We start from the raw sequence: 26,840 nt of genomic DNA, 5'->3' as shown, positions 1-26,840 counted from the left end.
TGCCTCCAGAGTAGTTGTTGCTAAGACTTTGTAAGGATATCACAGTAATATGTGACATACAGCTTACATTTAGTAGTCTAGTATATGAGGAAATAATAGTTTAATACATTGTGAATTAACATTAATAGAAGAGCCATAAATGGTAACTTAATCTTTATTTTAAAAATCAAATGCTTGAGATAATATACTTTATTTTCATTCTGTTGTGACTGATAGGAAAATTTGCACTGCATTGTGAGGGGGTTGGACCAAATGGTGTCATGAGTTGTCTTCAAATCAAAAAATCCTATAATTTAAACCTGTGATAATGGAAAACCTTCACACCTAAATTACTTTGAATTCACTTATGGAAAATGAAATCTGAGTCAGTGTATTTTTTTTAAAAACCAATAACATTTCTTAAAATATTTTTCTGATTCTTAGTGTTGTAACACCATAACAATGTACTTAAAACTTTTTTATTCCTCTCTTAACAAGCGTCTTCTTTCTTGCTTGACTTTTATAAAAAGTATAGAACATGTGACTTGATCACTAGTTGTATGTAGTATATCCTAATATGAATACCAGATCATAGGTGTATTTATATATTAAGTTAATATCACATATAAATGGTTTCTTTATAAGTGTTAATGTTTTAATATTTTGATCATATCAGATTTTAGAAATAAGCAGAGTTATACCTGCATTTAGTTGTTCATTTTGTGTATTCATTATTAAAATGTATAGTTGTTTAATAGGTTATTTTATAAAACAAAGAGCCATTATTCAGTGAATAGTAGAGGTAAAATTTCAATATTATAAGCCTCAAACAACTCTCCTATTCCTTTTGTTTTTCTGGAATTGTGTGGTTCCTCTGAAATAATAAGGTATCAGCTACAATGAGGTTGTAATAGTACTGGGCTGTTTAATGATCTCTCTTCCTCTGAAAGATGAAGCTTTTCTGGGATTGTTTTTCTAATATGTTAGGATCTAATTGTAATAAACAGATACATACTTACCAAAATTCTCTAATGGTTTTAGCAATTATTAAGTTATTTTATTAAAGTACCAGATAATTCTAGAGTTCTTTTTTTTCCTTTGGGTTTCAGTTGGCAATATGAATAGATAGAAAAGGCTCCTCCTTAAACTTTTCATATAATAATTTTTTAGCAATCATTAAATGTTTTTTCTTTTTTCTGATTATCACCGCTTTGTGTTTGCCTCAGCAGCACGTATACTGATTATCACCTCTTCAAATTGCTTTCACATTTTGCAGTTGTCATATATCTAAGAAAAGAGAAAAACAATGTTCTCATACAATAGAAAAATAAGGTGCCCTGCACAGAAAAGAAGCTTACCACATCGCAAACACACTGATGCTGTGTGGTATTTTTTTCTCTGAAATTTCCACACTCAACAGGAAACATAGACAGCAAGCTTGAGTGGGCGGTTCCCTGAGGTTAAAACTGTTAATAAAATAAAATACATGAAGTTTGGTTTTAAGTTCAAAGTGTCCAGCCATGTTTAGTCCATTAACAGCAATAAAGTGTTCTGACGCTTCAGACTAGGTGAGTGTGCTGGAATTTTTTTTCTTCAAATGACTTTTTCCAGCTTTTAGAAAATGAAAGTAGTTGATCTACTGATTACAGTTAGTGAACTTTCATACAGCTTACATTTCGTAGTTTAATATTTGAGGAAAAAATAGTTTATTACATGATAAATTAGCATTAATAGAGCCGTAAATATTAATCTTTATTTTAAAAATCAAATGCATGAGATAATATACTTTATTTTCATTCTGTTGTGACTGATAAGAAAATTTGCACTGCAATATGAGGGGGTCAAACTAAATGGTGTCATGAATTGTCTTCAAATCAAAAAATCCTATAATTTAAACCTGTGATAATGGGAAACGTTCACACCTAAATTACTTTGAATTCAGTTACGGAAAATGAAATCTGAGTCAATGTATCTTTTTTAAAACTAATAACATTCCATGTCTTAGAAAATGCCTACAAGTTTTTTGATTAAGGAAATGTCATTAGGCCAAACTAAAAAAGTTTTAGCTATGAATTGCTGAAATGATAGGACACTTGTGTAGTTTAGATTCATAAGTAACTTAAATTTTTTGTGGTTTAGTAAAATTAATAGGCTAAAACATTGCCCTGAAAATTTGGATATTCATAAATCATAAAATTCAGGAGGTAGGGAGAGACCTATGGGTCATATTGTGCTAATAAATTTATACATTTAGATACAGAAACATAAGAGGTTTGCCTAATAAGCCACATCTAGAATTCAGAGTCCTTATTATTTTAATGCTTCCTACTGTACACATAATAATGATTTATTCAGTTCTCTTTGGTCAGTGTTATTGTGCGTTTTAGTCCAACCTTTCTTTTTACACGTTTAACATATTGGAAAGGAAATTCTAGTAGATAGTGAAACTTCAAACTTCGTGAGATCATTATGTATCAGAATTCTAATGTTATTAAGTTTTAATGTAATCAGATGAGTTAATATAGCGTTTGCTTTGTGCCTTCCTTGGTAATTGTTTTATTTTTTTTAGCCCTACAGAAGTGTATACATAGTACATGATGAGAGGAAAATATCCCAATGAGCTAAAAAGCAAGTCCAATACTACCTGCAATTCTTTATCATTATAGGAAAATCTGAAAATAAATCCAAATTCACACAACAAAAGCCCATAATTCCTATTAACTATAACCAAAAATAGTCTTCATTTTTAAATTTTAATCAAATAGGTATTTCTACCTAAATGTTTATGATCTGATTTTTGTAGGAAGACAACAGGATGTTTCATTTTTTGTAAATTGTGCTATAATGGAAAATATATATAATTTTTATATGCTTCAGTTAATTACTGAAATATAATACTGTTTACAAGATGATTTATTACATACTTTATATATGTAGCTTAAATTATTAGCCTCCACATTAACTCTCCACGTTGTAAAGCCAGGCATTTAAAGGATAACATATGTTTTCAGCTAATTTTGTCCATTATCTGAATTTGCATATAAAAATACTTTACTTGTTAACATTCCTAAAATTCTAAGGGTTTATGATCTCTGCATAGATCAATATCTTTTGATCTGAATGAATCAATATCAAAATCTTTCTCTCTCTCTCTTTCTCTGTTTCTCTCTCTTTCTCTCTTTCTTTCTTTCTTTTTTTTTGAGACAGGGTTTTACTCCTATCACCCAGGCTGTAATGCAGTGGTGCTAGCACAGCTCACTGCAGTCTCAAATTCCTGGGCTCAAGTGATCCTCTGACTTCAGCCTCCCAAGTAGCTTGGACTACAGGCACCTGCCATCATACCCAGCTAATTTATTTTTTATAGAGACAGAGTCTCCTTATGTTGCCCAAGCTGGTCTCAAACTCCTAAGTTCCAGTGATCCTCCCATCTGGGCCTCCCAAAGTGCTGGGATTACAGTCCTGAGCCACCCCGCCCAGCCAAGATCTTTTTTCAAAACATCACTTAGTTTTCATCTTTATCATTAGGATACCTGATAATATATAGATGGGTAACAAAACATATCCTTTTACTCCCCACCAATAAACAGAATTGTTAACCCTCCAAAATGTTTTTGGAAAAAAGGGAAAAATCCACTAACCTACTATATGTAAAAAATTGTTTAAATAGATAAAATATAATATGCATAATTATTTTTCTTCTGTATTCATTGAGGCAGAGGACTGGAATTTAGATATAGAAGCATTCAGGAGATAATGTGCTAGGAATTATTTAATACAGCCCAAGATAAGCTAGTGTTCCAGATACTCTGGAATAGAAGTAGGTAGTATCTGTCTTATCAGTAACATATGAGAAAACGTTTGGTAGCAGACCCTTCCCTTTTTACCTTTCTCCTTCCTTTTCTTGTTTCTTCTGTTTTTGCTCATCCTTCTTATTCTCTTATTCTTTCTAGCCTATCCTTCCTTTATTCTTCATGTAAAACCAGTGTACATTCTTAGGAAGTTATTTGGTAAATAACCTCTAAATGCATTAATTTTTTACAAGTAAACTCTTTATGTTGCTCGTCTAGAACATAATCTATGAAAACAAATGTAGGATTTGATTCATAGTTTGGGATATAAAAATAAAACTTTTAACATATTATTTAATTTATTTCTGCAGATCCCCAAGTAAGCCCTTGGCACGGAAATTAATGGATTGGGAAGTAGTAAGCAGAAATTCAATATCTGATGACAGGTTAGAAACACAAAGCCTTCCATCACGATCTCCACCGGGAACTCCTAATCAGTAAGTGTGAATTCTGTGACCAACATCAGGTGTGAATTTTGCTAATTTCTAATTATTGGCTGTATATTTTTATGCCTAAGATAAAGATACGCAAAAATTGAGTTCTTTCGGTGAAACATGATTTTTGTTGCTCCAGAGCATTATTTTCTCTTCGCCTGCTGCTCATTGCAGAAGCAACACGGTATAGACTTGCGGGATGAGAGTAGCACATTGAATAAGGACCCCCCACTCTCAACTTTCCTCAACAGTTAACTTTCGCAGTTAGGAGTTCCTGATAAATGAAGATCTGTTAGACTTAAAATCTCATATGATTGTTGTTGACATACTCACTTTTCATGTGGATTCCCAGCAGAATTTCTAGGGGAGCATATATTGTTTGAAAATGCTTTGCAAGTGATTGTGATTCTCTGAAACCCCCACCTCAGCCATGGCTTCAGCATGTTCTATGGCCTAGGAAAAGGGGTTTCCAGCACCAGTCCCTACAAGTTTAGCTCTCCCTGAGCTAAAAAGCACTGTGTGATTCAGCACTCACCGTATATGTACTTCAGTCTGACATTGCTCACAAAAGTTGTATGTTTTGGTGTAAATGATTGTAAGATCATAAATTAGCCAAATGTACTACCCAAAGATGTTGATTATCTTAATTTGATAATATTACAAATGTTGTATGTAATTAAGATAATGGTAAACAAATGTGTGCCAACATATTAACATACTTTATTTACTCATAAGGTTCACTTATACTTGAATGTTGGTATGCAATATAATATTTGAAGATGTCTTTTTTCATAAATGTTTTACGCACATTAATGTTTAATAAATTTGCACAAAATTCTAAACGTGGCTGGGTGTGGTGGCTCATTCCTGTAATCCCAGCACTTTGGGAGGCCGAGGCTTGTGGATTCCTTAAGGTCAGGAGTGCGAGACCAGCCGGGTCAACATGGTGAAACCCCATCTTTACAAAAACACAGGAAAATTAGCTGAGCATGGTGATGTGCACCTGTCAGGTGGGTGGGGCAGGGATTGTTTGAACCCGGGAGGCAGAGGTTGCGGTGAGTTGAGATCACGCCACTGCACTTCATCCTCGGTCACGGAGTGAGACCCTATCTCAAAAAAAAAAAAAAAATCTAACAGCTACAGCATTGAAGCCTATTATCAGCTGAGGAATAAACTTTACCATATCGGAACAGTTTATACATAAACAGTTTGGTTCACAGAGCTTTAATACTTATATGTTAAAGTTACTCCTAGAAAAAAATGGACTTAGTAATTTCTATCTTGCCAATTTCAGGTTGCTTTTATCATTTTTTCTCATAAATGATTGCATATATTCAAAGCCTCATTAGGTTGTGTGAAGAAAATTCAGACCTTGTTTTTCTCTTCCCTTTTGCAACCAGCCATTTCTTCATTTATACCAGCAACATTAAAAAACAATAGCAAGTTATAGAAAATGTAAGATATTTAAGCCAAAGTACTCAAGTAATTAATTAATTAGCAGTAGCTCTGATTAAGTTTTCTGGTTAATGAAACAATTTTAGATACAACCTAAAAAGATTTTTTAACATTCTGAAGAGATAGTACAAAGTGGTGGTTAAGAGCATGGGCCCTGTAATCACTGTATGCTTGACCTTGGGCAAGTTAATTAATCTCTGTCTCATTTTTCTCATCTACAAAATTATATTTATAATAATGTCTTTCTTATAGTACTGTTACGAGGATTAAATGAAATGCTTAGAGCAATGTCTGACACATACATAAGTACTGAAATATTGTAATTAAAAATTATAATAACACTACTTTGTGTGACTGTCAAGAGGATGGCAATAGAATTCAGTATCTATTCTAAGGATTCAAAGAAAGTCCCGTAAATAAAAGCATTTATAATGATTAAAAAATAATTCAGACTAGAATGTATTTCTAAATCATTTATTCTAATCCCTTTATTTTATAAATGCTGAATAAGACAAAATCGTAGTGACTGACACCTAGAAACATTAAGGCACTTAGAGATAGTAGGTGACTTTACGGGTAGAATCCTTGGCAGATTGTTGACTGTTAACTCAGATCACTGACTTCCCATTCTCTGTTCTCTCTGTTTATATCACACTGTCTTTTTCAGAGATTGCTTAGTCAACATGGCTTGACTTAAAAACACATACCCACTTTCTGATGCAACCATATATTAAGAAACTTGGAAATTTTTTTTAAAAAATTTAAAAAATTTTTAAAAAGCATATTTTAATTCAGTTTTTCTCCCTCTTTATTTAGTCGAAATTCTGCATTCACGCAGGAAGGAACCCGGTTACGACCATCTTCAGTTGGTCATCTGGTAGACCATATGGTTCATACTTCCCCAAGCGAAGTGTTTGTGAATCAGAGATCTCCGTCATCAACACAAGCTAATAGCATTGTTCTGGAATCATCACCGTAAGAGCTTTTTTATTTTGCTTCCTCACTCTGTGTTTTCAATGCCTCAAATTGCTTTATTTAAAATAATCTGGGAAATTAGGATATTTGATACAAGATTTTAATTATGCAACTTTTCAAAATTTATATATTTGCAATTATGCTCATTTGTTCCTGAGAGTTTGTGTTGCCTCTCCCTCCCCCACCCAGTCACTATGTTGTTATTTTGTTGACTTAGGTCTTCAATTTTTAGTGTATAAACTCAAATATTTCTGCAGATAATGTAGCACTCTGGTCAAGGAGGAGGGTAAAGTAGAACTTTCTTAATATTTTTAAAGGAAAAGAACCATAAGTATGAGTAAAAAGTGTTGAGAAAATTAAAATACTTACAAGGTATGTAGATACGTAAGAAGATTTTTGAATTTACCTATGTAGATAGGTAAGAAGATTTATTTCTTGAGAAGGAGAAATTGGTGTAAGATATAGTGAATGTGATCAGGGGTAAAGAGTGGGCCCAAGAGTGGTAGGTGGAAGAGAGTACAGGTGTAGGGTCATGTTTGTCCCTGGGTAGGGTAAACCAAGGAAGACTGGCTGAGCTATCAAAACAAGTAAGAGTTCAGCCTGCATGATGTGTATCTTGGTAAAACATTTTGATTGTGTGTATATATTATTTAAAATGGAGAAATAGGACAAATACACACTGTACAATGATACCTGTGGGGAATTAGTTGGCAAGAAATAAGATTGATGGGAGATTTAATGTTTTATTACTTTAGAATTTATACTTCTAAACTTTCCGGTTGATTTTTAATAATTATGTATGTTTTAATTTGGAAACTTTAAAAAGTATAGTAATTAAGGACATGATTGAAATATTGATTTGATTTTAAAATTACATACTTTCATGACATAAAAATGAACCATATGCAGGAATCACGAAAGCCTAATTATTACAAACCAAAACCAATATAACTCTTGAGGCCTAACAAAATTATCTTTATCTATTTTTAAAGGGCCTTTTCCAAAGAAAGACATATAAACACAATTGAATATTTCCACATGTAAATTTTATAGATTCACAAATCCCGAAATCACTTGCTGATATGGTTTGGCTCTGTGTCCTCACCCAGATCTTACCTTGAATTGTAATCTCCAGGTGTCAAGGGCAGGACCAAGTAAAGGTAGTTGAATCATGGGGGTCATTTCCTCTTTCCATCATGCTCTTCTTGTGATAATGAATGAGTCTTACAAGATCTGATGGTTTTATAAGTGTCTGGCATTTCCCTTGCGTGCACTCATTTTCTCTCCTGCCACCCTGTGAAGAGGTGCCTTCCACCATGATTGTAAATTTCCTGAGGCCTCCCCAGCCATGTGTAACTGTAAGTCAACTAAACCTCTTTTCTTTATAAATTACCCAGTCTCAGGTGTTTTTTCATAGCAGCATGAGAATGGACTAATACATTTGCCATCTCAAAACACCTTTATTCTACTTTCCTGACTTGAGTGGAGAAGCAAGTTCAGGGTAACTTGGAACTGTGAAGAGTTTTTGCTTCTTCTGTCTTGTGCACAAGATTATAAAATGCTTGGAGTCTCTTTGGACATGTATTTTATAAGGCTTATGTGTTTGTATTCCATTTTGAATCTATAATACTGCATTTGACATTCAACCAGTTTTTAACCTTAAGAATAGTGAGAGAGTTCCGAAAAGATAAGCTTAATAATAATAACTAACTTAGTTGCTTACAGTCACTTTTACATAAATTCTCTCACTGTTCTATTCAGGAGAATTCAGTGAAGTAGGAAAGATATGTAATACCCATTTTATAGATAAGAAAGCCACGCTTAGAACACTTGTCCCAATTTACAGAACAAAAACTCAGGCTTTCTCTAGCAGTCAGCCAGGAGAACTTTGTATTCCAAACAAGATGTTATAGATGTTCTTTGATTTGCAATTTAGATAAAATACTTTGCAACTTGGAATCCATAGATTTTAGTTTTTCTATTGTTCAAATGTGAAAAGAATTTAAATGATATATTGGATTAAGCACAGAACATTTCAACATGTAATGAAATAGATTTTTTTAAGGTTTTTCACATATTCCTTTTTTTAATTGTCAGATAAAATCATCTTACCAATTCTTTATTTAAGTGAGTACAGGAGGTTGCTTATACTGTTTAGAATAAAGTTATCATTTATAGGCTAAGGATAAAGGAGACCACAGTCTACAACACAGCATGTGAATTGGATGGTTAAATTTATTAGGATACAAATTTCTAAAGGCGGCAACAGAGAGCTGCATTAACTGCAAAATAAGCTTTTTTCACTGCTGTTGTTGAAGCATTTACAAGAAAATTTAAAGCTGACTGGACTGAAATAAATTGTGCACATTTTTTCACATATCTTGATTGACATTTCTAACAAACCTTTTGCTACTATGTGACAATATATTGCTCTGTTACCAGCATAGTACACTTGAATATAACATTTTCATTATTTACCCTCCACTTAACATTTTTCAAAATGTCAAATTGCCAAGTGTGGTGGTGTGTACCTGTTGTCCCGGCTTACTCAGGAGGCTGAGGCAGAAGGATCACTAGAGCCCAGGAGTTCGAGGATGTGTTGCTCCGTGATGGCACCTGTGGATGGTCACTGCACCTCATCCTGGACAATACAGCAAGACACCATCTTTTAGAAACCAAAAGCAAAAAAAAGGTCAAAGTTTAAGATAAGCAAGTTATTTTTGGTAAAAAGCCCCAATATGAACGTGGGGCATTTGGAACACTTTTAGAATTATATTGCCATCTCTCCTTTCTCTTAACAACCAAAAGTTAACACGAGTAGTACTTTTTTTTTAATGTGGGTAGAATTTTTTTTTTTTTTTTTTTTTGAGACGGAGTCTCGCTCTGTCGCCCAGGCTGGAGTACAGTGGCGCGATCTCGGCTCACTGCAAGCTCCGCCTCCCAGGTTCACGCCATTCTCCTAACTCAGCCTCCCGAGTAGCTGGGACTACAGGCGCCCGCCACCTCGCCCGGCTAATTTTTTGTATTTTTAGTAGAGGCGGGGTTTCACCGTGTTAGCCAGGATGGTCTCATTCTCCTGACCTCGTGATCCGCCCACCTCGGCCTCCCAAAGTGCTGGGATTACAGGCGTGAGCCACCGCGCCCAGCTAATGTGGGTAAAATTTTTTGTGGGTAAACCGTGTACAGAATGTGTTTCCAGCCCTGGTGCCCCCTCCTCTAGTACATTTTAGGCAAATTATTGGTTTTAAATATATTAAAACAATTGAGTTAGAAATGTTATCAATTAAAGTAAATATGGATGTCTATAAGCCCTGGTGTTTACTAATCTTGCTTTCTGTTCATTAAAATATAAGTAATTTCTGTTAGAATTTAAAATATAGCAGTATTACCATAACCAAAATGAAGTGATTTAAAATACTCATATTCTGGATATGTTCTGATAAGTTCTAGGAGTTCTGTTGAGGCCTCAGATACTGACTGGGGGGATGCTTATTAGCATTTACCTATTTTGTAAATTGGCTTCTTAGAAACTTTTTTTTTTTTAGGAAAATGTTCCGCTGCCACGAAAAGTTTGGAAACCTCTGATTTAAAATAACCTTCCTCCTTTTTGCAGTTACTTTCTTTTAGATGCAACTATATATCATAGTGGTTACGAGCACAAGCTCTGGATTCAGACTAGGTTTAAAACGGGGTTCCACTACTTCTAATTAGGTGACCTTTGGTGAGTTATTTTATCTCCGTAAGCCTGTTTCCTTACTGGGTGGTAATAATACCTACCTCAAAGGATTGCTATAAGCATATAATAATTACATAGCTTTTTTCAGTTAAGCTTTTGGGATATATTCCAACAACTTTTAATATATTATCAACAGTTTGTCTGGATATTTGAAGTGTGAGCATCTGATTGAACACAGTGAGGAAGTCTCCAGATTCTCAACTTTGTTCTTACATCCCTAATCACACGATATTCTAGGCAGACTTTATAATCCACAAGTGGCTTTTTGTTTGTTTGTTTGTTTACTTAGGGACAGGGTCCTGCTCTGTTGCCTAGGCTGGAGTGCAGTGGTGTAATCACTGCTCCCTGCAGCCTCGACCTCCTAGGCTTAAGTAATCCTCCTACCTCAGCCTCCCAAGTAGCTGAGACTGCAGGAGCATGACACCATGCCCAGCTAATTTTTGTATTTCTTGTAGAAACAGGGTTGCATCATGTTGCCCAAGCTGGTCTTGAATTCCTGGGCTCAAGTGGTCCACCTGCCTCAGCCTCCCAAAGTTGTTTGGGAGGATTACAGGTTTGAGCCACCGTGCTTGGCCATCTTCAAGTGTTAAATCCATTTCCCTGAGCCATTCTTTCCTGGACTATTCCATTCTAGTCTTATCTAATGAATCCCCACAGCTTTGTCCATACCTCATCAGTTCCTTTTGCTTGGTCTTCAAAGCTTTGCCTTTCCTCCACCCCTCTCAACTACTGGCACTGATGATTTCCATCTATAATTCATTGTCCCCAATTCCCATTCCAGTCTTGATCAAGTCTAGCAATATGTTGTGAACTCTTCAAATACTAGGCTATTCTAGGACAAGGAGATTTAAAAAATCAAAGAAGGTTTGAATAGAAGGAGATACCAAGCCATGGGGACTTAGAGAATGTACCATATTAGATGCTGTATTCGTGGCATCAAGACTAATTACGGGTCCCTGGACAGTAGCTGCAGTATGCTTACCTGTCATTCATCTCTGGCTAAAGGCTCTGTCACTTGCACTTGGGAGCTAAGGGTGGACACCTTGATTTGGTTGAAACCAAGAATCTCCAGTCTCTGGGAGGCTTGTTCTGGAATAGATTCTTACTGATAAAATCACATGACATTGTCAGTTCTATTCTTAGATATTAATCATGTCCCTGATAGTTTACATGAACTTTTTAAAGTGCCTTGTGCATTAATTAATAATCAACCTGAAATGGTGTTTACTTTGAAACACTGTCATTATCAGAATAAAGTAGCCAAAGTGTTAAGAAGCCTGAATTTTGAATCAGAATTTTATCTGTATCTAATGTAATATAAGTAAAGTACAAGTTGTGTTAAATGCGTATTGAAGATGAGAATAACAGTAGTGATTATAGTTAAATGAGACATGATCTCTTGATATACATCTTAGAAAATAAGAGGTTTGTTTTTTTCTTTAAGAGACAGGGTCTCTCTGTCTCCCAGGCTGGGGCATAGTGGCACAATTATAACTCACCACAGCCTCAAATTACTGTTCTTGAATGATCTTCCCATTTCAGCATCCTGAGTAGCTGGGACTACAGGTGCACACCACCATCCCCAGCTAATTAAAAAAAAATTTTTTTTTGTAGAGATGGTATCTTGCTTTGTTGCCCAGGCTGGAAAATAAGAGTTTTTAAAAGAGCCATCATTTCTGGCACATTTGTATTAGTGTCTAACACGAATATAGTTTTTGTTTTCTAGTCTATTGGAGTCAATTTTATGTTTCTGTGACAGATTTCTATGTACAGTCGTGCCTTTACCGTTGTTTTTTTTTTTTTTTAATTCATGATTTTCAAGGGTTGTTCATTTTTCTTTTTTAAAAGTAACTAAAATAATCCCTTCAGGATTGAATTTTTTTCTCACTTTCCCTAAATCAGATCTTTTCCAGTTCCCTTCCTTAAAGCCAGATGATTCCCTCCACTTGTATGTCTCTAGCTACAACCCTGATCCCTGCTTCTTTCTTTAATTTCTATTTCCCTACTCCTGCCTAAACTGCCTGTTAGTAAATGTTGGCCTTCTTTGAAAATTAGAGGTCTCTTCCTTGAGGGTACTATCTGTTACTTCTGACAGGGCTGTGTTTCACTATGCTGCCTAGTTATTCTCACAATTGCATGATGTCTCTTCATTCTCTTATACTTGGCAGATTTTTGTGTGTGTGCACTTAGAAATAGTATTGTTTTTAAGAATTGGACTGTTTCATGACATTATTTTTAATGTATCTTTCTAATTATAATGCAAGGTTTACCTATGAAAGTCATCTTCCTAGATAACTGTTTAGGTAATAAATATAATGTATATGATAGCTGTACAATAGAAATGAAGAAGAAAGTTATTCATTAAAGTAAATCAAATTAATATTCTTGGAGTATGTATTTTAAAAAATGTAATTGATAACTTTTGCCCAATATTTGAATTTCAGGAATCTGTGTTGACATCCTTGATTACTTTTATAGACTTTAGAGTGTGTGTGTGTGTGTATGTGCGCGCGCGCGTGTGTGTAGAGTTTGGTTATTGAAATTGGAAGTATAGAAAAGGGAAACAGTTACAGGGATTACTATTAGAGTACATAATCAAATTATAAGAGCTCCGTAGACCAACCTAACCCTCTGCAGCAGTCAGGCACATGGAGAGCCTGTCTGCCACTCTCTGAGAAGTTACTTTAATAAGAAAGTTATGTAAGACAGTGAGAAGGCAGGTAGCTCTGTCCTGAAATCCAAAGTTTTACTGTCCTTTCATCTTCATCTTAATCTATACTCCATTCTCTTCACCTTTTCCTTATAATTTGGCTTAAGTCCCAACCCCAGCATTTATACTTGGGTTCTTTTCCTATCTGTATCTTCTTGCTTATTTTGAATGTTTAAAAAGAGGTCAGAAGAGGCTATTATCAAATACCTGGAGTCTTGCAAGTAGCACGGGATGGAGATTTGTGTAGATTATAGAGCTCATGCTGCATCTACAGACAGCAGCTGCCACTTGGCTTAATACAGTGTTTGACAACTGGTACTGCAGGCCCATTCTTTCCGGAGTTTCCAGATTTTTCGTCTTGAAAATCTAGATTTGTATGCAATTTTTAAAATGTAATTGTTTAACTCAATTATTTTTATAAAAGCAATGAATGGTCCAAATGTATGTTGGCCAAAATTGGCCCATAATCCATGAATTTACAACTGCTCTTTTAGGGTAACAATATCTAATCACAATTGCACAATAAAAACCACCTCTGGAGGTGTTTTTTTTGCCTAAACTGTAACTCCAGAAATAGAGATTCAACAGTTTTAGCAAAATGTACCATAGTATCAGTGCTGTCCCTCTCATGTAACTGAGTATTGCCACTGTTAGGCCCATACCCACCAAGTTTGACTCACTTAGATATGCCACTGCTGATCAGGCCTGAGTTTCTCCTATGTATTTTGGCGCTGTATTTAAACTGATAGCTGGACCAAGAATAAGGAAGGTTGCCCTGACTCCATTTTCATATGTTCTCCACCTTACACCCTTTCCCACAGGTTTTTAGTTTTGAATGTTTTTTTCCCCAGCTTTTAAATTTAGCTTTTAAATGTTTCCTGGTTATGACAACTGTATGCAAAAGCAGAAAAAGTTTCTAATTATCTTGCCTCAGTGGTTATACATTTAGGTCCAAGTAAGGGGTGAGACCTGTTATATATGTAGAGTCCAATTACTTCTGGTGTTTGTAAAGTTTTAGAGACTATATCAACTGCCTTTTAAAAATGTTGCATCTGTTAAGTTCTGCTAAGGGATGTCCATCTCTATGTGCTGTAATCCTATGTAGTACGCCGTGGTTAAGTTACATATCTCTATTCTAGTCCATGGAAACATTTCTGTAGACAAGCAATACTTGAATGTGTGGGCCCTTAGGCAGTTGAAAGTAACATTAAAAATGACCACGTTTGGGACCTGGAAGCCCTGGCCATTAAAGCAGACCTCAGTGAAGCTTTTGCTGAAAAAGAGGGATGTGTGCTCTGATTCAGGCTTTGTAGACTTGGTAGAATTTGGAGCATTTGTGCCCTGAAGTATTTCTATGCAGACATCTAGGCTAAGTGGGCATTACTGTTCACTTGCTTCTTTTGCGGTTATATTTTATACCAGGTTATAAAATTTCAGAAAGACTCTAATCTCTCCTAGGAGAAACTTCTCTGGAAGACCATACAATCACTTCATTCATTATTAATCCCAGCTGACTTCCTTGGCACTAATCATACTTTCAGTTTCACAATGCTTATTTACTAGGTGTCTAGCAGCCAACCTCTCAATAAGCTTACATGTCCTCTATAAGGGAGAACAAATGTATCCAAGGGTCACTCTGGCAGTAAATCTCTGCATCAGTTATCTTGTTATGCTTGATCACAAATGAGCCTTACTTAAAGTGACATAACAAAGGTTCTTTCTTTCTTATATTATATGTACATTGTGTGTCATCTTTGGCTCTGCTCTACCTTGTCTTCATTCTGGGTCCCAGACTGGTAGCACGCCCTGTTTGCGACATGGCTAGTCTCATGGCCAAGGGAAAAAAGCAGCATAATGAAATCATGTGTTTCTTTTTTTTCTTTTTTTTTTTTGAGATGGAGTCTTGCTCTGTCGCCCAGGCGGGAATGCAGTGGTGCGATCTCGGCTCACTGCAAGCTCCGCCTCCCGGGTTCACGCCATTCTCCTGCCTCAGCCTTCCGAGTAGCTGGGACTACAGGTGCCCGCCACCACGCCTGGCTAAGTTTTTTATATTTTTAATAGAGACGGGGTTTCACCATGTTAGACAGGATAGTCTCAATCTCCTGACCTTGTGATCCGCCCACCTCGGCCTCCCAAAGTGCTGGGATTACAGGTGTGAGCCCCCACACCTGGCCCATAAGTTGTTTCTTAAAGCTTCCTTTCAAAAGTTACACATTCCACTTCTACCCACATGTCATTGGCCAAAGCAAGTCACATGGCCAGGCCTAATGTCAGTGGGGGGAAGAAGAACTTTTTTTTTAATGATAATATCATCTAATACATTTTGCTTATCTCCAGACCTTATAGCTTGGATGTTAGGTGTCTCGTCAGTCAACAGAAGAGCAGATACTAGGTGTAAAATGTGTGCTTCAGTGCCACACCAGCAGTCATGTGAATTGACACAGTAGCTGTCATCGCTCTTATACCTATCCTTAGGCAATAAGGCAGTAATTATTTTATCAGGTAATAACACCAATAGTGGTCAATGTTCTTATCAAGAACAATTTTCCCCTTACCTATTTAATATTTTACTTCTCCCAAATCCACAAGTTCCGTGGATGCATACTTCTTAAGACACAAGTTGAACCACAAGTTTCCACTTTTGGCCTTTGTGGAAAGCTCACAAGTAATGTTTTGTTTTGTTTTGTTTTGTTTTGTTTTGTTTGAAATGGAGTTTCCCTCTGTCGCCCAGGCTAGAGTGCAGTGGTGCAATCTCAGCTCACTGCAAGCTGCACCTCCCAGGTTCATGCCATTCTCCTGCCTCAGCCTCCCGGTAGCTGGGACTACAGGCGCCCGCCACCACTCCCAGCTAATGTTTTGTATTTTTAGTAGAGATGGGGTTTCACCATGTTAGCCAGGATGGTCTCGATCTCCTGACCTTGTGATCTGGCCACCTCGGCCTCCCAAAGTGCTGGGGTTACAGGCGTGAGCCACCGCACCTGGCCACAAGTAATGTTTTTATACATATTATGCTTGTTAAAAGCTAGAGTTTCTGCCCTGAAGTTACCTTTATCATATCTAGCTCTTTTTATCAGTTCCTGTTGCCACAAATTGAGGCTTATGCTCTCTAATGTTAATTGGATTGAGTTTTCTCACCTTAAATCATATGTTCTGACAATATCTAAACCAGTTTTGTCTCTGGTGATGATCTCAGCACTCTTACTCAGATTTCCAATCCTTATCACATCATTGAATTCAATACTTCCATGAATCGTATTTTATTTCTAAAAAGATTAGGCCAGTCTCTTAAGCTGTTTAGACTGAAATAGTTACTTTATCTGTGGAACTGCCCAATTATCAGTTCTGGATTTTCTTGCCTCCCTTATTCCTGGCTACCCATGACTCCTCTGAAAACCTTAAACAATTTTTTTTGGAAAGCTGTTTACTTTGTTATAATAGATTAATAGGTATCTTCACAGGAATACCTTTAAAATATATTTTATTATATAATTGTTTATAAATATGATAAAGTAGGAAATTAGATTTATTACTTCAAAGTTAGGAAAATTTTCATTAAAAAGTGGCACTTCCAAATAAATATGAAATTTAGAGCCTGTTTCCTACTAGACATTGTAAATATGTGGGTTTCTTGACCCTAACTTTTAAAAAAGTTTTGAAACAGCTTCCAAATTTGTCTTATTGTCTAGATCACCTGGAGATGGGAAGCCTCCAGCTTTACCACCCAAACAATCAAAGAAAAACAGTTGGAACCAAATTCATTATTCACACTCGCAACAAGATCTAGAAAGTCATATTAATGAAACATTTGATATTCCATCTTCTCCTGAAAAGCCCACTGTAAGTAGCCTCTTCAGATATTCTCATTTTTCTTTGAATTTTTAAAATCCTAAATGAAATTTCTTTTGTACTGTGGTATTTTTTAGTTGTAAGTTGTATTACAGTACCTTCTCTTTTTCATCATATTCTTTGGTCATGAATTGTGCCATGATGTAACTCGATATAAGTTCTATAATTAGAAGTGACCATGGAGTGCACAGAGTGTATAATTAAATAAGCTTTGGGGTTAAGGGAAGATTCCTAGAAGAGATCATCTCTGATAAGAACTAGTCAGATTTTTTCCTTCAAAGAGCAGGCATAGAACATACTAAATGAAAGAAGCCCAGGACAAATAGCCATGTGTTGTATGATTTCGTATACGTGAAATATCCAAAACAGTCAGATCTATCAAGAGACAGTAAGTAGATTTGTGGTTGACTAGGCTTTGGAGGATGGCAGGTAGGGAAATGGGGAACGACTGCTAATGGATACAAGATTTCTTTTGGAGTTGATGAAAATATTCTAAAATTAGATAATAGTGATGTTTGTACACCTCTGTGACAAGAGTAAAAATTATGGAAATATACACTTTAAATAGGTGAATTATATGTGAATTATATCTCAATAAAGCTGTTTTTTAAAATCACATATATCAAGCAGAGGAAGTATCATTTGAATTCATGTAACATTTATGAGCACCCTCTGTGTACTCATACATATGAACCTGGCTTGCTATGAGCCAAGTTCTACGGATATAGCAATTAATAAAGACAGACATGGCCTCTGTACCTCCTGTCATTTAATAGGCTAGCATGTGCTGGCAAGAATGCATGAGAGGATATATCTGGTTGGGCTAACTGCAAGTTATTAGTCAAAGAATTTACTTTTCTGAACTAAAATTTTTACTAGAATTATGATTTTTTACAAACTATACGTAATATAAGCATATAAAGAGTATGCTTCCTATATATCTGAAGAATAGATTTTAAGTGAAGAAAATTACAGGTTATTTAATTTTGTCTTTTTAAGCCTAATGGTGGTATTCCACATGATAATCTTGTCCTAATCAGAATGAAACCTGATGAAAATGGAAGGTTTGGATTCAATGTAAAGGTAATCTGGAATTTATTTTATACTCAGTTTTTAAATTAAGGTGTTCTTATTTTGGTAATATTTGACTAACATTTTACTTACTCTCTTTTTAAGGGAGGATATGATCAGAAGATGCCTGTGATTGTGTCTCGAGTAGCACCAGGAACACCTGTGAGTTATCTAAATGTTTCAAATAAATCCTGTTTTGAAGAATATGTACTTATTTTATAATTCTTATTAGTTTAAATAAAGGAAGGAATTTCATCATTTCTTTTATTAAATGTCAGATGTTGGCTGAATCTCTTTAAGTTGCTGGGAAGTTAGTTTTTACTTGTTCTCTAAAAGTTTTTAAAATCCGTGTTTTTATAAAGAAGCTATTTATGACTTTCAGTGCTTCTAAAGCATTAACAGAGTCTATCAAAATAACCCCCTTAAAAAACAAAATATAGACAGAGGTATAGTTTTGTGAGGGGTTTTGTTTGCTTGTTTATTTTTTATTAGAGTAGTTTAAGTACATTATACTTGCCTACGCGTGCCTTTAAAATTTTACTTTAAATGGAAATGATACTACAAGAACCAGCAGCCTGAGAGAAAGAGGCCAGCTATGCTTTTTTTGGTGCTTTGCAGCAACCTCAAAGTTGGTTTGAAAATCACAACTGAGATTGATCAAGGATATCATGTTATATGGTTTTGGTTCTGGTTTTTAAGGACCTTGTTTTTTGCTAAAATAACAGGGTACTCCTGGAATACCCCTGGCATGAGCATAAAGACAGAATAGCTTATTTAAATATAAATATGTCAGATAGCTATTGAGGTGTCACATGAAACTAAAGAGCATGAATGCAATCATACCTCTACAAGAAACTTTTTAAATCATCAAGACTTTCTACTTTTCATCTGTTTCTTTTTATGTGATTGATTCCTCTCAGTGCAGATGAATTTGAACATTGAAGCAGCCTACCTCTCAAGCCACTCCAGATAAACACTCCAGTCTAAGTAAAAACAGTGTACTTAGTAGCAGCCTCAAGCAGAGTTTTGTAACACCACTACCACACACACACACACGATTGTGACTCGTAAGTCTCCACTAAATAGAAATTGTATAACTACCTACTGCTATTGTGATCCTCAATCCATGGAGTAGGATATGACTACTAATAACTTCCAGGTTTGTATATTACCAGCTCAGTAGCCCACAGTGACCTCGCAGTCTAAATTATAAACTCCTGGAAAGTAAACCCTTAATAGACCCGGCATGGATCATATTTCCTCACTTGAAAAAAGTCTGTTGTGACTGGGGGATGAGACCAGGGATATAATGTATAAAATGACTCCTGGGGACATGCTATTAATATGTATGTAAAAGATGGGAACAAAGATGGTAGAGATAATCCAAAATTATTTATTTTATATATATTTGATGGGAAATGTGAATATGATTGGGACTGCAGATGAAGGGATGAAGGATTGATGAATTATTATCTATCATGTAGAAAGGTAATAGATAATATCTAAAACAGAAAAGAATAACAATAGAGAGATGTTAGAGATGCAGAGGTAAATACAGAAAGATATATCTAAAGTGTTAAAACAACACTTTTAGAGATGGGGAGGTGGTAGGGAGGAACACAAATAGTTTCTTAACAATCTTACATAACTAGTCAAATCTTTTAATGGTGTGATTTATAACTTTGCTAAAAACAAAAATTTAAGACTTAAAGCAGTTGTATATCTTTTGGCCTGACAATTTCACATTTAGGAATTTCCCCTAATGAAATAATTCGACTAGGGAACAAAGAGTGCTTACACAAGGATATTACCTGTATGGTTTATAACAGTTTAAAGTGGAAAAATAATCATATGTGACTAGGGAACAAAGAAAACTTATACAAGGATATTAACTGTATGGTTTATAACTGTTTAATGTGGAAAAATAATCAAATGTGATTGGGGAACAAAGAATACTTACACAAGGATATTAATTATAGTATGGTTTCTAACAGTTTAAAATGAAAAATAACCAAAATGTTTATCGTTAAAGTTGGGGAAACAAATTATATGGTGCTTTGTGTCTATTGAGATGATAATGTAACTCTATATAAATATGGAAATATATCCATAAGATGGCATTATGGAAAAATACATGTTATAATTTCACATATATGTTTGAACCAGTTTGTTAAAATATTACATATGTAGAAAAATTCTGGAAACATGCTTTAAAAAGTTAACAGTGTTTAATGTGGATAATGGAATTACAGGTATTCTGTATTTTTTTGATTGTCTGGATCATGACAATGAGCATCTATTGCTCTTAGAAAGTATAATACACATTTCTTTATTTACATGACAGTTGTAATAGTCAATGACTTACATGCATAAAAAAAGTATTCATTTTTCTGAGCAATGAATATGGATAGTTTTCAATTAAGTCAAGGTTTCACAGAATATTCTATAGATATATTCATTTCCAAACAGAATTCTAAAACTCTTTTTTTTTTTTTTTTTTTTTTTGAGACGGAGTCTCGCTCTGTCGTCCAGGCTGGAGTGCAGTGGCCAGATCTCAGCTCACTGCAAGCTCCGACTCCCGGGTTCATGCCATTCTCCTCCTTCAGCCTCCCGAGTAGCTGGGACTACAGGCGCCCGCCACCACGCCCGGCTAATATTTTGTATTTTTTAGTAGAGATGGGGTTTCACCGTGTTAGCCAGGATGGTCTTGATCTCCTGACCTCGTGATCCACCCATCTCAGCCTCCCAAAGAGCTGGGATTACAGGCTTGAGCCACCGCGCCCGGCCTCTAAAACTCTTAAGTTCTCTTTTTAATCTGTACATATTGTTGGTAATTTTTCCCTTTTGCCATGTAGAACTATGTTCCATAAATATTGGCTGAAATTTAGAACAAATTAAAACGTAGTCATTCTATTGGGGGAAAAAATTAAAACAATGGGAATTTATTATTTTTGTAATATTTTATTAATTTAGAGACCACCACAACCTTCTAATTAGAAACCACAGTTTAGGCAATCAGGGGAAAAGGAAAAGGTTTCTGTTTTTTTATGAATACGTAATAGTTGTATATATTTATGGAGTTCAAATATTTTATTGTCATTTTTTATATTGGACATCTTCTGAAATGGATAAAATAACTCCCAATTAAAGTTATGATTCTCCTTCTGTTTGATAATCTTAGCCAAAAGCTGTTGCTCCAACAAAACTCATTTTAACATTATTGGCCAGGTGTGATGCTCATGCCTATAATCTTAGCACTTTGGGAGGCTAAGGTGGGAGGATTGCTTGAGCTCAGGAGTTTAAGACTACCCTGGGCAACATCGTGAAACCTTGTTTCTACAAAAAAATACTTTAAAATTGGCCAGATATGGTGGTACATGCCTGTGATGCCAGCTACTCCAGTGGCTGAAATGGGAGGATCACTTGAGCCCAGGAGATAACGGCTGCAGTGAGCTGTGATCACACCACTACACTCCAGCCTAAGCAACAGACCAAGACCCTGTCTCAAATATATAGCGTGACCCTGTCTGAAATACACACACACACACACACACACACACACACACACAGCAAGACCCTCAACATACATATTTGAGCAAGACAGGGTCTTGCTCTGTATGTGTATATATATATACACAAACAGTTAATTTAGACTTGTCAGCTCGGAATGAAATGCAAATTAAAAATTGTAACATATCTGACAAAAGGCATATTAACTATAAGAGAGTTCCCTTTAGTGATAATGGATACAGTAAGAGATTCATAGCTATCCTCTTTAACACATAGACCACCTCTTTTTTTCTGCCAACTACACTGTGCACAAAATAATGTGAGGGAAAGCTCTATCTGCTATAGCCTATAATTACGTTTTCCCCAGTACCATTGGCTCCCAATTCACTACACTTCAGGTATCTCAAAGACATCTACAAAAACTTGGAACTAATTGGTATACAAAAGCATCACACTGCTAGTGCACAGAGGGAGTATATGAATGTCTGTCATCTACTTCACTACATAAGTAGACAAAAAAGCAACTTGAGAGAATGAGCATAACTCTAAATTTGAACATTCCAGATTTTAAAGCTTTGGGTTGAATTATCTTTATCTTCACAACAACTCTAAGAAATAATCAGAACTTTTCATTTTCAGATGTCTTTTCAGAACTTCAGATGTCTAAGATCACACATGTCAGAAGTAGCAGAGTAACTTCTAGACCAGTATTTTTTCCACTAATGACAATCCTTATTGGATTTTATTGACTTTGTGTTGATAATGAATTTCAATAGTTGTGCTTTTGTGTCTTCATGCCTTTACCACAAGCGGTTCCCTTTTTTGTAAGATCCAACCCCATCAGTTCCTTCTCAAGCTGGCCTATCATTCTTCAGCCTTCACTGTCATATGTTTTCATTGCTATGTTCCCAGAACATGCTGTCTATATTTCTATTTCTTTTGTCTCTTTTACCCTAATTGCTGTTTGTCTTCTCACTTTGCACTATAGTGCAAGACTATAAAAACGACCATGCAAGATGAAATCGTGCAGGATCTTGATGATTAATGGGAAAAATTATGGTTGTTCCCAAGACCTTTAAATTTGTTGTCAAAACATTAAGAATTTCCTTTACTGTCTCTTACAAAGGTAAAAGGAAATGAAAAAAATAGTAAAGCTAATATGGGATTTTGTATCCTGTAATTCAAAACATTAGAAACACTGAGAATTTAAATGTTTTATTTTCTTGAGTAGTTTAAATGGTGCTTGCCTCCTCCCCGTGGTACAGCTTAGAATACCAAATGAGCTTCACTTCTTGCCTTGCCAAATTGTCGTAATACTGTCTACTTGACATGCTTTCAGCACTTTGTCCTTTGAACTTTCGATGTGAAATATCTCCAAAAGTTCTTTTGGCTACATATCTAGAGTCTCTCGAACAACACCAGTGTTAACATTCCCGTGGTCATCTATTGCTTCTCTAACTCTATTTATGGTCAGTTCAAACTTCACCTCTAGCATTATTCACTTTGCTGCACTTTCATCTTTTGTGATCAATTCCCTCTTTAGGTTTAGGTTATTCATTTTAATATGGGTTTATCTCTGGGAGACTAGGAGGCAGCCCAACTACATGCTTTCCTGTCTGCACTTGAACTGAAAACAGATGACCATCAAACTTTGGAAGAACTGATGTGACTGGCCACTGATTATGATGTGTGTCTATTATTTATGTAGTGATTTTTGTATTGAAGCTAGCAGCAAAGTTTGTACTTTTTACAGTTATTCACAGTAAATACACTGTGGTAACTAAAGTTTGAATCGTATTGTTGGGGGACTGGTGTTATTTAATTAAATCATGATGACTGAAGTTTGTATGTATCTAGACAGTGTAAAGCTAAAGCTACTTGTGTGTATGTACCTGGAAATCATCAGTCTTATTTGTATGTCTAGGCACATAATAGGTCATCAGGAAAGAAATCGTTGAATGAAGAAGGAACAAAAATACTATCTCTCTGGCAAAGCTAGATTTCTCTATTTTTTAAATAGATGAATAAATGAATAGATGCTTTTCTATATGTAGTTTAGTTCTCTTGCTATCGGGTCTATAAAAATAAATTCCTGTGCTCTCCTTTCAGAAAGTTGCATGCCAATCTGAAAACTTATCTATATTATATTACAGGCTGACCTCTGTGTCCCTAGATTGAATGAAGGGGACCAAGTTGTACTGATCAATGGTCGGGACATTGCAGAACACACTCATGATCAGGTTGTGCTGTTTATTAAAGCTAGTTGTGAGAGACATTCTGGGGAACTCATGCTTCTAGTTCGACCTAATGGTGAGTACTCTATGTAGTACTAGGTATTTATCATAATTTATTACTGTTCATTACTGAACACAGCAGCCAGATTTCTGACATAAAACATAAGTCACCTAAGTTTCCTGCTCAAAGCACAGTGGCTTTCATTGACACGTGGAGCAGAATTCAAGTTCTTTGACCCCACCCCTTGCTCCCACTCAGCCTTGCTTACTTTCCTCTATTCTACACTAGCTTTCTTGCAGTTCCTCAGATGTTCCAATCTAATCTACTTATTAGGGTTTTTATCCTTGCTGTTCCCTCTGCTAACATACTCTTTTTGATTTTGCTTTGACTTATACCTATATTTCATTCAGGTTTCTGCTCAGATACTATCTTTAGAAGGGCTTTCTCCCCTGACTACCATAGCTAAAATGACTTCTCATTTCCCCTAAATTGTAGTAGTTGTAGTACTAGTACTCAATAAATACTAGTTGAATGAATGAGTAAACTTGAACTCTGTTCCACTTTTAGAAAATGCCATAACAAGCTATAAAGTGTTTTTTAAATACTGCCTTTGTTTTCAGTATATGATGTCTGCTGGCCTAATCATGTCATCTCCCGATCTGGACAGCTGACTTGTTAAGTCATAGTCATGGAATTCCAGGTTTGGAGAAACCTTGAACGCCATAAGCTCTAGCTCTTTGGTTAATTGCATGAATTTCCTCCACAACAACCTCAAGAATCTATATTCTACCAATATAGATAGAGTACTTTCTGGCTCCTGAAACAGGTCATTCCATCTTTGGATAGCTCAAACTATAAATTGAACTAAAAGTCCATCTTTCTTCAGTCCTTCTCCTAATTCTATCACTTTGTGCTATGCATTATAAGTTTAACCCCCCTTCCTTCAGTTTTTTGACAATAGCTAATTTTACCAGAAACCCTCCTCCCTTTCTCCAGTTTAACAGTCCTAGGGTCTTCAGCCAGTATTCATATGGCATTGTTTAGAGTTCCCTCAACACTTTATCAGTCTGCTCTAAGAAAAAAGTTTTATATGTCTAATATCCCAGAATTAGACGTATTCTTCTGGTTTTGTTCTGTACAATTTACTATTAATCATTATTTTAGCCACAGAATAATTATTGTTAATGCCATATTACCACTTGTTGAATATGTACCATAGGAAAGTAAAATATCATTCGAATTCTACTTGTCACCACCACACCCAACCCTGCAAAATTTTGCAAGGACTTTTCTTTTTTATAAACAAAAAATAAAAAATCCTCTTTTTACCTCTTGTTCACAAATAGGCATTTTCACTTTATCTTCTCCACTTTGTGTTCTTTTCCATTCATGGTCTAGAATTGGCTTTCTAGGAAGATTAAAAGGACTTCAACAGAACATTCTATTTTGACTTTTCAAGGAACTTGTTCATTTAGACCTGATACTTAGGTGAGTCATTAGGTGTTTTCTGTCACATACAGCTACTCAAATTTTAAACCAGGCATAAAATTTTTTTTTTCTTTATTTATTGTATTCTGTTTTCTCTTGATAATAGATCCTAAAGAACTCAATAATATTAGCTAATAGTTATTAAAAGCTTTCTGTGTACCTAGGCTCTTTTGTATATTTTTACTTAATCCTCATAGACATCCAATGACATAGATGAATTATCCCCATTCTAGAGTTGAAGATACTTTGACACCAAGACATTCAGTTACCTGCTCACAGATTCATGATGGTACAGAGCCAGAATATGAACAAAAATCCATATGATGGCAAAGACCCAGCCTTTTTACAATCCCAGATCTCATCCTTTTGCTTTAAAGTAGGAGAGGAACCCACTAGGGTCTACTTCTTGCAAAATGTCTTTCTAAATTGTTTCATAGTCAAAATACGGAGCAGAACCTGCATCTACTTTCAGTGTGGGTCTATCTTTTCCATTCTTAAAGTATCACATAATTAAAAATTAAACTATGTTTGCCAAGAATATATTTTTGTTTCTCTGATCTTTTCCCCTTTAATTCTTATTTCTTCTTAGGCAAAATGTTGTCATACCTTTTTGTCCTTTCATTCTTCATTTCAGAAATTTATTTTTCTAAAAAAAAAGTATAGGTATTCAAGGAGGAACCAGATCTCTTAGGCAAGGGTAAAAGAGGCCCCTACCTTGGCTCCATATTTTAGAAGGCCCTGCTTTGGCTCTCTTTCTTCTCCCATTGCAGTCATAATTTTATAGGACCAAAAGGACATGCCAAGCTATGACCTCCCTTCCCTTTCTATGCCACTTTTTTCAAACCTCAGTTCTGGGTCCAGGTAGTCCTGAGCCTCTCTAGATCTTTGTGGGTATTTTCCACACATCCGTTCTTTCAATGTTGGTTCACATGGTATGTGTATTCTAGCCCAGCAGGTGGCTAAGAGGCTACAGTTTGTGGAGGGAGAGGTATACATATATCTTGCATGTGGGCTGGGATCTTCACATGTGTGTTTATAAGCCCTTATGTTAAAAAATGGGACCGAGAGTGGGTAACGGTGGAATATAGGCCTAGGATCTGGGGTCTAAACCTCCTCACATTACCATGACCATGAATTCTGGCCTAGAATTCTCATTTGAATTCTGGCCTCCCAGGTTGTTTTGTAGATACATCACCGAAAGAGGATGAAGCATATTTTGTTTAGCACTGTGTTCAAGTTTTTTGTAACTTAAACATATGGTGTATAGGTCTCTATTTGTACTCTTGCCCTAGGTCCCCTAGAAATTAAGAGAGGGTGTATTCACAGGTGCTTCTCAGCAGCTCTTCTCTTTCTTATTGTCTCTTCAAGTTATAGACATTTTCAGCAATGTAGCCAAGAACCCTTCTTCCCTCCAAAGGTACAGCAAAGCCCCTCAACTCCACAACTGCTTTCTGTCCCCCACACAGTGACGCCAGACTCAGGTCTGTTGTAATTCTTCATAAATGAATTGTTTTTTGAACAAAACATACAGTGTATCTGGTAAATTCCTATCA

At 35.6% G+C, this 26,840-nt stretch overlaps 1 protein-coding gene across 4 annotated transcripts in view; it reads left to right on the top strand.

Moving 5' to 3' along the window:
* The window catches only part of PTPN4 (protein tyrosine phosphatase non-receptor type 4), a 240,837-nt gene that overhangs the window by 183,839 nt on the left and 30,158 nt on the right, over positions 1 to 26,840 (top strand). For all 4 annotated transcript variants that reach the window (XM_003909217.4, XM_009185052.3, XM_009185053.3 and 1 more), the window contains 6 exons: positions 4,139 to 4,264; positions 6,533 to 6,691; positions 16,824 to 16,974; positions 17,983 to 18,066; positions 18,160 to 18,216; positions 23,718 to 23,874. In XM_003909217.4, the coding sequence (XP_003909266.1) occupies positions 4,139 to 4,264; positions 6,533 to 6,691; positions 16,824 to 16,974; positions 17,983 to 18,066; positions 18,160 to 18,216; positions 23,718 to 23,874 (734 nt within the window). The remainder of the gene's footprint in view (positions 1 to 4,138; positions 4,265 to 6,532; positions 6,692 to 16,823; positions 16,975 to 17,982; positions 18,067 to 18,159; positions 18,217 to 23,717; positions 23,875 to 26,840) is intronic.

The sequence above is a fragment of the Papio anubis genome, chromosome 10, assembly GCF_008728515.1.
Source record: "Papio anubis isolate 15944 chromosome 10, Panubis1.0, whole genome shotgun sequence".
Classification (NCBI taxonomy): Eukaryota; Metazoa; Chordata; class Mammalia; order Primates; family Cercopithecidae; genus Papio; species Papio anubis.
The sequence above is the reverse complement of the archived record's forward strand: the minus strand, read 5'-3'. Positions and strand labels throughout refer to the sequence as shown.